The sequence below is a fragment of the Sitodiplosis mosellana genome, unplaced genomic scaffold (genome assembly GCF_009176505.1).
Source record: "Sitodiplosis mosellana isolate CC-2019 unplaced genomic scaffold, AAFC_SMos_1.0 Smas_scaffold_6197, whole genome shotgun sequence".
NCBI classification, from domain to species: Eukaryota; Metazoa; Arthropoda; class Insecta; order Diptera; family Cecidomyiidae; genus Sitodiplosis; species Sitodiplosis mosellana.
The window spans coordinates 6,612,501-6,624,418 of NW_022601438.1; the positions used below are offsets into that span (position 1 = coordinate 6,612,501).

Genomic DNA, 11,918 nt, shown 5'->3' on the forward strand with positions numbered 1-11,918 from the left:
TTTAAAAAAAGTGGTTATTACCAACAATATTTGGGGAAAATTATGGACCTATCGTTTAAATGGAATAAATTCCGGTGGTGTTAAAATTCAGTTTTTTTCAATAATTAAGAATTTTTCTTTGTGTGCATCATCTTTCTCATCAAAATTGGATCCAGATAGTTTTGTTGTATAAGTTAGGAGAGAAAAAGTGGAAGAAAAAGTTGAAGAAATAAAATTGACAATTAAAACATAAAAAAAATAATAATTTAATTGCTTCTTATCTACTTTCTTGCTATCATACATTGATTTTTAAGGTTTCTGCTTTTTTTTCTCAGTGTGTGTGTGTGTGGCGGTGTGAAATATGTTATTAATCTCTCGCTTTCCTCCTTTCTTCCATTTTCGGTTGTTTCATTCTCGAGTAGTAGAATTACAATTTCATTAAATCGATCAAATTGCAACAATTTGTATCATCAGTTAATTTCATCAAATTTTCTTTTCCTATCGTTTTCTATGCATTTGGTGAGTTTCATATAATATATAATTCATCTATATCTTAAATGTCATTTTACATCTAAAATTCCATTATCATTTAACTAAACGCTACTCTCGCATTACCGCTCTTTCTATCTCTCTTTAGTTTCAGTATTGAGTTTTGCATCTCTCTTTGTTTTAAAAAAAATGAAAATGTTTTCAATTAGGTACTTGATGACGGGAATTTTTTCACAAAAAATGTCCCACTTAAATGTTAGACTTTGTTTTTAGTTTTTGTTTTGTTAAATTTTTTCTTCTTCTTCTTCTTCTTCGGTTTCATCAACAGGGAAAAAACGAAAGTGTATTGCCCTGATATATTGTGTATTAAATGTGTTTATCTATTTCGTTCTTAAAAAAAAATCTGTAGAAAAATAACAACAAAACGTAATTAATCTGAACTGTTTCTCATTGGAATTGCTTGTTGATATTTCATATTGGCGGCAAATTGTGCCCGCACCTATATATTTCATCTAAGTTCTGATTTATCTCTTTCTCTCTCTATTTATATCAAAAAAAATTCTCGTTTCGGTTGATGTGATGTGTATGTGTTTTGAGTGCTTTTAGTGTGGACATTATTTCGATTGATGATCATTTTCATAAAACCATTGCTAATCCATTTGCACGGTCTCTTTTTTATTGATATCAACAAAGTAGATGTCACGATGGTTCTGAAGTATAAAATCGATGAATGCATTGATTGGTCCAATTTCCTGCATTGACATTTGGTTCTCTTTGCCCCACACAAAATTCGGTCCAAACACAATGGCCAAATTCGATGAGGTCATCTTATTCAAATCCTTGCACTCTTCCACCTTCACCAGAAATTCGATCAAATACTTGAACAGCTCATAGTTTTCCACCGGCAATTTTTCACGCAACATTTGCTTTACATTGCGTGAACGCTCTTCTTTGGGCCATTCTGTAAGACGGAGACAATTATTAAATTTGAATTTTTTTTTTGAACAAAAATTGAGTGAATAAATTTTGTTGGAATTGAAAGAAAAATCAAAATGAATGAAGAAAATATTTAAAAAAAAAAAACAAATAAAATAATCTTTGAAATCATTTAAAATAATTCCATCGTTTTTTTTCTTCATTACATTACCTAGAAAACTAACAATCTCATCGTAGAGCTCAAACGTGAGCAGCGGTTCTTGAAGTTCTCGTAAAAATTTCTTAAGCAGTCCGGCAATTGCGTGCGTATCGACGTCTTTAAAATCGATCGTTTCGCCAGCATTGACACGTTTAATGATATCATCGATGACATTTTGTATGCCGGATCGTCGGAATAAACCCTCTGTATCGATTACACCGGTTATGGACAGCGAATCAACACATTTCCGCACGATGGGCGGAATATAATTCAAGCATGGACTATTTTCATTGATGAATTTCAGCGTAACACCGAATTGAGTGGTTTTTGGTATATTCTGATTTCTGGCCGTTGAATTGGCTGTCGTTTTACCTCCCGTTCGGAATTTATCATCGAATCTGTTGAAGAGTGATTTATTCCTTTTTAGTATGATTATGTACAATGATGAAAGAGATGAAGAGATAGAATGAAAGAAAGAAATAAGCACGCAAACAAACAAAGACGTGTGTCCACATACTCTCGAATGCTGTCGGGTAGCTTGAGATTTGGTATACCGAGTGCTGGCGCTAATTGATCCAAATTGGCAATGTAAACGAGCTTATTTTTGAATTTTTCGCTAATAAATGGCTTGAAAAAATTCCACACCACTTTAATGGTCCACGTTGGATGCACCACATACAATCGCTTGAGATTTTTCCGAAAATTACGATCCAGTTCACGGTATGAATTCCACAAAAATTGAATTGACGGCTTATTGGCTTCTTTTAATCCCTGATGAAAATAAACAATGACGTAGTCGTCGTGCACATATGGTTTCATTTGAGTAATAATAAACCTAATAGAAAGCCGAACGAGAAATGAAAAATGCGGAACTTGAAATGTCAATAAAATTATGTGAGCTGTTATATTAAACTAAATCGAATATTGCACATTTCCTGCCTCGCGCAGGCACAACCACCGTAAAATATTGCAAGAATTTCACGTTTCAGATTCAATCAAACGACGTATTCAATCGATTGCGGTTCATTCAATACTAACTCGATAAAAATGTGTCCGTTAAGCTCTTGACGCTCGGGCAGACGGCATGCATAAATGGCGAATATGTGTTGACCCTGTTTGTCGGTGCCGAAATAATCGATAAACTTCAATTTTGAGTAATTCAACGAGGCTGTCAGCTCATCCGCCTGTATCGAAAGTATTAACGTGTTATTTCTTTTTTTAAAGTGCAATTAATGATAGGGTGACCAGCTCTTCTGATGTCAAATTCCCTACGAATAGGCCAATTTTATCTGACAAATCCGTATAAATCTGGACATCAAGAAGAAAATCCGTACGAAAATTTTCAAAAATCAGTACAAAATGGAACACGAAAATAAATCCGTAGGCAGACCGAAAAATCCGTACGGATGGTCACGTTAATAATTAATGCAATCAAATCCGAATTGTGCGAATGTAGTTTACCGTGTTAAAATACCATTGATTCCACACAAATTATTCGGTTGGTGTAATTGATGTATGTAACATGAATATACTCACCTCAGGCTGTGGTAATTGATCTTCATAATTGTCAGCCCCGAGTGTATCTTGAATGTCGGCGACCGCCTCTTCCAATTCTTCCGTGTTGAAATCATCATTATCTAAGTCATATGTGTCGGCTGAATGTGGTGTTTGCCACAAGGATTGCCATTTAGTTGAGTTACCAGCATATGCGTTTGCAGGAATTCCATTGATAAAAGATTAAAAAAACACACAGAGAATTAAGTAAAAAAGGTTTTTTTTGGGGGGTTTTTTCTCTTTCTCCAAACTATGCAAACAATTCAAGAATCTTAAAAAAAATACGTGTTATCAATGGCTTGATTCGTGCCCAGTGTGATAACTCTAGAAATAATGAACGAAAAAAAAATGAAGTAATCCAGTCGTAATTGGGATATTTGGCTTGTTTAATGGGCGTACAAATGATTCAACAATGGACCTATCTATTTCTATTGAAAATGATCCCCGTGAATTAAGTTGAACAATTTAATTTTGTATTCGGTGAATTTTGGATCGAGAAGCGTTGATTTGGATATTATTCTGCGTGTAGATAATTCACGAAACAAACAAAAAAAATGGCCTTTTTATCAAATTTCATTGAATTTTATTATCTCGGTATTATTGTTATCGTAATAATGTTAAAAACAACTTGACACAAAATGAAGACAGCAACTTAGTGCTTGATTAAACGCTGAAAAACATAGCAACAATAACAGCATTTAGCAGATCCGCAAACTGTGAACACGCGAACAACAGTGATGTACAAAACGAAAACACACATACATTACGGTTCACAAAGATACACAAGTGAAATAGAGCCGAGTATGCAGAAAAAAGGCACACACAAGGCAATTCACGGTTCAAAATGTAGTGAAAAAAAAGATGAAGAAAAAAAAATGAGCAGCAGAAGCTAAGCGCGGCTGAAAAAAACTAATGATGGCATATATATTTACCGTTCGTTGTGGCTGGATGGGTCAGTTCAGTGTCATCGAACTCCAAATTCGGCTCATGATCATGCCAATCGGATAAGCTGGGCAGTGGTTCATCGCCGTCATTTATTATTGGATTGATAGCCGGACCTGCAATGAGCACATGCATAGAGATTAACATTTAATAGCACCTCTTGTCTTTGGGTCGAACATCGAGAATTTTCATGCATAAAACACTAAACACTTATGTGCATTGACCGAACGCGCGCGAGCGCTCAAACACCCGCACGCTCACTACCAAAACGGTATATATAATGAGGGAGTTGAATTGAATAAAACGAAATTGCACACCAAAATGAATATTTCAGTAGTTTTGTTGAGAAAAATGCAAATAGCGTATCTTACCAGGTAAATAGTTACTGCCACGATTCTGTGATCTTGACGGATCCATTGTATTTCTCTGTCTGTGTGTACGGTGTTGTTGTTTTCCGTAAGTCAAGCGCGATTTTCTCGCGACCAACCAACCAACTGAATGGGCGATCGGTCGTTGTGACGTATAAATTGCTCCTCAACAGCAGCAGCAGCAATAACAATAACACATAAAAATCGAAACGACATACACTCACCAAAACCGATCACAATGAATTTATACTGAAAATCCGTGCCGTAATTATCATTAGCCACAGTCGAGTTTTCACTTTCTACCGCTAAAATAATTCGAAATCAGAGTGTGTGTGTGTTTTCGTCTTCTCCTTCAATTTGATTCGATTATATGTGCCTTTTGTTGAGGTTTTTCAAACTGCGATTCAGATTTGTGTGAGGTAAAGTGGATCGAAATGAAAACGAAATAAAGAAGAAGAAGAAGAAATTATTATTTTTTATGATATACACACAAAACAATCGGTAACACGAATCAACAAAATAGCTCGACGATGTGAAATGTGTGTGTTGCAACCGCGAATTTACAAATATACTCACGACCCCGCACACGCACTCACAATTATTATTCAACGCAAAAATCACTTTTGTCGGATCACCACACACACAATACACTGAACCAAAAAAAAAACACAGAAGAAACAAAAAATCTCCTCTATCCTCTGTTTTTACATGGGGGGAAAATGGAATGAATTGTGAATTTTACATATGTATCAAGAGCTTTGCGATGTTGTTTATTTATTTTCGATTTTCAAGAAATGTACACATTCATTTGATAGTTGGAGTGCAATTGAATCGTCATCACACTGTTGATTGAAATGCTTTGATTCACTTTTGACGCCATTCAACATACGAATACACACACTGTGTGTCACTTATTGTGTGTGATTTTTCCACCGTTTTTGCACGGCAAAACGAGAAAAATTTTTCAAACAATTGAGAAACACAAATTAAAACACACACAATTTCATACACAACCAATTACTCCTGTGAAACTTATTAGTTTTTTTTCTCTTCACTTTGCTGTCCTTCAAATGCGTTTAGTTGATTTCTTCGTGTAATTTTTTTTTCTCTCTCTCTCTCTTGTTTTGTCGCGCCTTTTGTCAAATGTGTTGATTGGCCTGTTGTACACATTGATACTTCCAGTGTGAAATGAAACCGAATGCCGAGAATAAAATTAAATGAAAAATAACAAATGAATTGACGTCATTTTCTGTCGTTAAAATTCACTGTGTGAGCGAGATCAATTTCAGTACGTATGAAATGTATCAACAAAGTAAATAATATGTGTTACTGTTGTCTAGTGCTGCTAGTGCTGCTGCTTTGACACAACGCACTCACACAACCGCCACCATCGTAGCGTATTGAATATCAAATATGATTGATGACTGCTGTATTGTACGAACGGAGCAGAGCCAGTCGTAGTTGATGGCTTGTGTTTGTGTGTGAGTGCGTGTGCCTGTATGTGTATGCAACAGAGCGAAAAAAGGGAGTAGAACGACAGCAGTATGTGTTTGAACTGTCAAAAATGTCGGTAACAGTGGAAAACTGGATTGTTTTGATTCGAATTCACGACATACATCTATAGTGTCGAAAACGATCAGCTGAATTAGGTAAACGCATCGAAAATTCACCCGAAAAATCCATGTTTCCATTCGTATTTTCTCACCCGAATAAATATTTAATTTGGTGCACTGTTTTTTTTAAGGCCACCAAACATGGATAACGACCAATTTTAACGAATTATTGCTCTCTTTTCTTTCTGTCTATTTCATTCGTGTCACACAGTTTGAGTGATTGAAATGCGCACATACATTTGAGTACAGAGGAGTCGCGGTAGCAAATGTCAAAAAGTGTATGTATTTGTTTATGAGTCTTATTTTCTTATGTAAAGGCCAACACAAATTTAGTAGTGTGTCCTGTTTTGTTTGCTAAATTCTAGTTTTATCCTTCGACTTATCACATCGCCTGACATTCGCTGATTGAGAGTGCTACACACATATCCATCACAAACGGACATACTCACTGCGTAGGGAATTTACGATGTCCGAAGACACTGAAACAGGTCGGGAGAGTTTGCCATCGATTAGTGATTTATCACTGAATCCACAATCAACACCCAGCACCAAAACAACAACGGCCGACGGCAAAGCCAAAGTTGAAAAAGGTTTGCATGATTCATTTGTTTATTCATCACTGCAACCAATCCGTTTGCGGCCAACCAATTATTTGCAACTAATATTTTCTTTTGGACTTGTTCCAGTGGAAATTTTGCTAAAGCCCACCGGAAGTGCACCCATTATAAACAAAAATAAATGGAGTTTGAATGCAGAGAAACGTGTTAGTTACATTTTATACTGGCTACATAGTTATTTCAAATTGGATGCAGAAGAAAAAATCGTAAGTTTGACCCACTTCCACCAATTCGCCCGATGTTTGTTTTTTGTTTCATTTCCATTGTATGGATTCTAATGTTTGGGATCGTTCTTATTTTTACTTTTTCTCTTTCTCCATTTTTTTTCAGTTTGTTTATGTGAATCAAACATTTGCTCCGGCCCCGGATCAAACCATAAAAAATTTGTACGATTGTTATGGAACAAATGGAAAACTGATATTACACTACTCGAAAAGCCCGGCGTGGGGCTAGTATCGGCGCCATTTTATCCAAATCAACCAACCCATATACATCCAACATTTTACATTTATAATTTAAAATTAATTCTCTTTATTCGTTTCCATTCTGTGAGAAATGCTAAGATAATTGTCATTTAGCCATTTAATTTCTAAGAATCGCAAAATATATGAAAATATGTCAGTTTTTGTATAATGCAAGCGCTTGTCTTTCACTCTTACGTTTCGGCCTCGAGAAGAGTCAAACAAATTGCCAATTGTTTATTGTGATGGCTCTGATTGAAGTGAGTGCAGTGAATGCATACGATATTTTAATTCATGACCATTTATGTACGGACAAATCAATCGGGTTTGATATTTCAATGATTTTTATGCTGCCAAAAAAGCTGAACATTTTCTAAGTCGACATTTTCATTTTGCATAAGGGAAGCTGTGACATGAATCATAACCATGCAAATTGTAATCGTTTGTGTATGTGTTAGATGCATTTGAATGACGTCTAAGGTATACACATATCAAAAAGTGTGCTTGGAAAGAAATTGAAAGCAAATAGCCCTTCCTTGAATTATTGAAAATGGTGTTTTTCAGGATATTTATTGAGATTTCTGTGTGAATTATTGACAAAATATCTAAAATAATGCCAAATCCGAACCTACTACCATTATAAAACCAGTCTTCTGTCAAATGCATCAACTAATTGTCCATGTCAAATTAATCAAGGCGCAATCAGAACTTAATACAATTCATAGTTTATGTCCTTGACTATTGTTTTTGTTTGCTTGCACATCATAAGACATGGTGTGCAGTGGTGATGATGAACAATTTATTCACTATATAGTGAAAAGTCGTATTGTGCGATGGCATGAAACGCAAAAAATAAAAATTGTACTCCATTGGATTGGGATGTATCTCGGTTTCTTATATTATTGGCTGTCCCATTGCTAGCGGCACACAGGCATTGCGTTATATCTTTTGACGTGTGTCCGCATATTCGCACATCGCACAATCGCATTTATTGGTTGGTTCGCAACAGGCGAATCGTTAAAAGAATAAAATTGCGCGCAAACACACTACATACACACACACAGACACTACAGAAAAAGCGTTACATGTCGCACTAAACTTGTTCATAATAAGTGAGAGAATTTTTTTAGGAGCCAACAATAGCATAACCAATAAAAAAACGGCAATGTTTGCATGGCTATTGCGATAGGACGTTGCGTTCATTTGGCAAATAGCAACAGCGAGAGCAGCAGCAGCAACAACAGCAACACCAATAACAGAATGCTGTAAGAAAGAAGAAAATGTCTCACGACCAATGTACACAATCAAAACCATGTACACAATTTGTTAGAGTTTACGGGAGAGCGAGAGTGAGCTCCCCTTTGATGCACAATTTTTTGTTTTTGAATCATTTTGATATATGTTTTGTGCCACGATAAATAGAGAAAAACCTCATACTTAGATTTTTGAAAAATTGCGTATTTGTCGAGAAAACCGGAAAAGAGTCAAAAGTGTCAAATCACTATAAAAGCTTGAAAAAATTAAATTTCATAAAACTAATGATGCAGAAAGTTAAATTGATGTGTTTTGGTCCTACGAGTCCTAATTTGACAATTGAAAAGAATGAACAAACCCACAAGATAAGAGGAGGAAAAATGTGGAGTTCTGCTATAATTTCACTTTTTTTTACAGCAGTACATGAACAGAAAAAACGTTCCATTCAGCCAGCCGATTGTAGCCTGTAAAGTATCAAATGTAAGCTAGTTCATTTCCCTACATTTGTTTCCAAACAAGAATGTAAAAATATTCAGTGGTTTTTTTTTAGCTATAGCGTCTGGCGTATCTGGTTACTTTAGGAACCGAAATGTGATAAAGGGTTAAAACCGACGCGACGATGAGCCGGTGAAATTTGAATTTTCCTCTTCTAAACTTTTGACACGAATTGAGAGTAGTGGCGAGCATCGTTCTGTTAGCGATGGCTGATCCATTCGGTCGGATGTTAAACGAATTGTTAAATGTTTGATTGAAACCCATACTGATGTTATCATCTGCATAGAAGACTTATATGTCTTAGCGTTTTGTATTATGTGTGCAACATGCAAAACAATGACAAAGCTACACAAATGTCAAGGTATGGAAAACACGACGACAAATGGACGAAGTGCGACGCCAATTGTGGATGCAAAAGCGATGAATGCCCAACCTATACTTTTGGCCGGTGCAAGATAGCGGTGGCGCCTAAATAAGATTTATTAGCAATTTGCGGCATTTTTAAGAACTATCAATACTTGTTGTTGTTGTCATGAATTTCGCAACAACAAGAAGTATTGATAGTTCCTAAACTTGCCGCAGACCCTATTTAGGCGCCACCGCTACTCACTATCACGTCAAATACATTGGTTCTTATGGCAGAGAAGCACAGGTTGTAAATGCCATAGATCTCGGTGTAATATTTGCCAAACAATATTAGCAAACAAGTCACGCCGTCCACGACAAACTCTCCAGTGAACTAACTTTGGAACAACTCGACTTTATGGAATACTCAAGGAATCGATCCGCTCATATGGCATTAAATAGTTTATGTCGCCACCTTTCCAAAACAGTATAGTATAGGTGTCGCTCCCCCTCGGATCCCCCCAAAATCGGCGTATGTATAGGGAGGATATGAAAATCTCATGTGGCTACCGAAGGTCAATGCTCCGTACCTATAGGAGGTAGGGCATTAGTCACTAGGGCAAAAATATAGTACTCGTGAATACCTTTCTAGCCATGTATATGGTGACCCTCCCGGGTCCCCCTTCGTGAAAATATAGGTATTGGCAAAAATTGATGGGAAAATGGAACTTTTCTTTTACTGTGCTTTGAGGAATATGAATATTGTGTCGATTTTTTGTATCCTGAGGATAGCCTGGGTTCAGTACATCTCATTTCAGTACAAACATTTGCATCTTTTGGATTTACCGTTATTTTTTCCTTATTTTATGTGTACAACTTTCATATTTTTTTCAATACCTTTGCATATTTGTCCTCAGATGTTACACATACGACACTGGTCTCTGAGGCAAAGTAATAGTACTTCATCAGAGCTCCACAGCGCACCGTACTAAAATGTACTAATATGTACGAAAGTGTACTGAATTGTACTAAAACTACAAAAATGGTTCTGGTGTATTTCTAATGGTTCCTGACAATCCCAGGAGACTGTACATCGTACTAAACGGCGTACTGAATGGTACTAAACCGTGACAAAATATAATGAAACACACAAAACTGAACCCGTCCATTGATAAAAAGGAGAAAAAAATGGTACTTGCAGCAAATCTTCAACGAGGCAAACAACAATAACAACAACCAGCACGAGGTCGATCTCTGAAGAAAATTGGTTTATATTTACTTTTGAACATTTGCTTCTTGTTTTTGTTGAACATTTTACTTTTCGCAGTGAAACGTGAGCCACCAAAGAGCAATTAGATGCTGAGCTAGATCAATACATGGTGAACACAAAATCCAGTCTCGACCAGGAGATGAGCATCTACACGAAATAAACGATCATCCATGTTAGATGAAAGAATAAACACTTTTGATAAAACAATCAATGATAACCAATACAAGAAAAAGAACATTTTCACTCTATTTATTCATAAAATTCCCCCAAATAGTCAGGACAAACCGTCCAAACACAACGCAATTATTAAATGCTACATTTCTTCGTTTTCTGTGTTTCTCTCTCGGTATATACATAAAACATAAATTACACTTTTTTAAACCAATTTACAAAGTACAGTTGACTCATAAACAATTGTGAAAATTGTAGAAGGAAAAAGAGGGAAAATGGTACGAAATCGAAAAGAATTATAATACAATCTATGTGAATGATCAAGTGAGATGAAGTGAATATCGAACAGGGTTCACGAAGTGATGTTTAAATCACTTGAACTTGAATGGGATGAGCTGGGAAAATCTGTTGGTCCCGGTGCATCGGTTGAAATAGGTGACTTGTGGATATCAACCTCAAAATATTTCAATTTGAGATCGATTACCTCCTTGATTTGTTTATCGGAAACGGATTTCAAACATATAACATCGAATGGTTTTTGATTTTGATTGACTGCTCAGCCCTTCGGATCCCCGATTTCCGTGAGAGAATCGAACTCACTACCGCCGGTGCTCCGGTGCACGCGTTTAACCACTGTGCTGTGGTGGAGGATTTCAAAATTGAAGCTTCAGAAGGTCTTCTAACGCAATCGCAGCAGATCCATTCGCCGTATCTCAATCCCCTCTTCGTTAGGAACTGCATGTATTTTTTTAAGTTGTCAACGATTGCAAATTTTGCTTTTTCTAACTTTGGTGAGATGTGAACCAGAATAATTTATCTTCCCCAAACGCAATCGGCATATTATTTCCCCAACTTGTTCCTGTAAATAAGTTTGATAAATAAATAATACATTTTTGATATGCCAATTGAATTGGCTTATGTTGTATTGCCAAAAAAATGTGATTGCGGATGAAAAGCACAACATAAATGTGATTGCGGCAAACCTTTAACCAAATATTCGTCGGCTTTAGCTAAACATGCGAAAAATCTTGGCCACAGATTCAAATTTGATGATGGAAAAATTCTAAAAAGAGAAAGAAACAAAACAAAACTACAAATACATGAAGTTAACCAAATCATTAAAGAACTTCAGGTATTTTCGTGCTTTTTGACAGATGTACTAAATTGGATGTTTTTTGTGTCGCCATCTGGTTGGTGATACTAATATCTTCTCGCACGGTTCTGA

General features: G+C 36.1%; 2 protein-coding genes across 13 annotated transcripts; one reads left to right on the forward strand and one right to left on the reverse strand.

Annotated features, from left to right (window-relative positions):
* Positions 1-221: 221 nt before the first annotated feature.
* On the reverse strand, positions 222-5,958 carry LOC129577667 (rho GTPase-activating protein 68F). Of its 8 annotated transcripts, none has more exons than XM_055465101.1 (8): positions 5,064-5,958; positions 4,471-4,864; positions 4,090-4,215; positions 3,140-3,258; positions 2,642-2,787; positions 2,121-2,438; positions 1,616-2,001; positions 222-1,429 (listed from the first exon to the last, which is right to left on the reverse strand). In XM_055465101.1, exons 2-8 carry the CDS (start codon positions 4,514-4,516, stop codon positions 1,119-1,121), a joined length of 1,452 nt encoding a protein of 483 aa, XP_055321076.1. In that variant the 5' UTR covers positions 4,517-4,864; positions 5,064-5,958; the 3' UTR covers positions 222-1,118. The 8 variants fall into 8 exon arrangements, with proteins under 8 accessions (XP_055321076.1, XP_055321079.1, XP_055321080.1 ...); XM_055465104.1 differs by having other exon boundaries at positions 5,044-5,886; XM_055465105.1 differs by having other exon boundaries at positions 5,477-5,857.
* Positions 5,959-5,969: 11 nt separating this feature from the next.
* On the forward strand, positions 5,970-7,335 carry LOC129577668 (autophagy protein 12-like). Of its 5 annotated transcripts, none has more exons than XM_055465113.1 (5): positions 5,970-6,116; positions 6,292-6,358; positions 6,414-6,670; positions 6,767-6,903; positions 7,028-7,335. In XM_055465113.1, the coding sequence occupies exons 3-5, from the start codon at positions 6,547-6,549 to the stop codon at positions 7,148-7,150; spliced, it is 384 nt and encodes a 127-aa protein (XP_055321088.1). In that variant the 5' UTR covers positions 5,970-6,116; positions 6,292-6,358; positions 6,414-6,546; the 3' UTR covers positions 7,151-7,335. The 5 variants fall into 5 exon arrangements, with proteins under 5 accessions (XP_055321088.1, XP_055321087.1, XP_055321085.1 ...); XM_055465112.1 differs by having other exon boundaries at positions 6,417-6,670; XM_055465110.1 differs by having other exon boundaries at positions 6,446-6,670.
* The last annotated feature ends 4,583 nt before the right edge of the window (positions 7,336-11,918 follow it).

Bases quoted from the DNA above. Each gene is read 5' to 3' on its own strand.
- LOC129577667 (XM_055465101.1), bottom strand. From the start codon at position 4,516: ATGGATCCGTCAAGATCACAGAATCGTGGCAGTAACTATTTACCTG. The intron at 4,216-4,470 runs GTAAGATACGCT...TGCTCATTGCAG, and splicing joins TGGCAGTAACTATTTACCTG to GTCCGGCTATCAATCCAATA. The intron at 2,439-2,641 runs GTTAGTATTGAA...GCTTTCTATTAG, and splicing joins AACGGACACATTTTTATCGA to GTTTATTATTACTCAAATGA.
- LOC129577668 (XM_055465113.1), top strand. From the start codon at position 6,547: ATGTCCGAAGACACTGAAACAGGTCGGGAGAGTTTGCCATCGATTAGT. The intron at 6,671-6,766 runs GTTTGCATGATT...GACTTGTTCCAG, and splicing joins CAAAGCCAAAGTTGAAAAAG to TGGAAATTTTGCTAAAGCCC. The intron at 6,904-7,027 runs GTAAGTTTGACC...ATTTTTTTTCAG, and splicing joins TGGATGCAGAAGAAAAAATC to TTTGTTTATGTGAATCAAAC.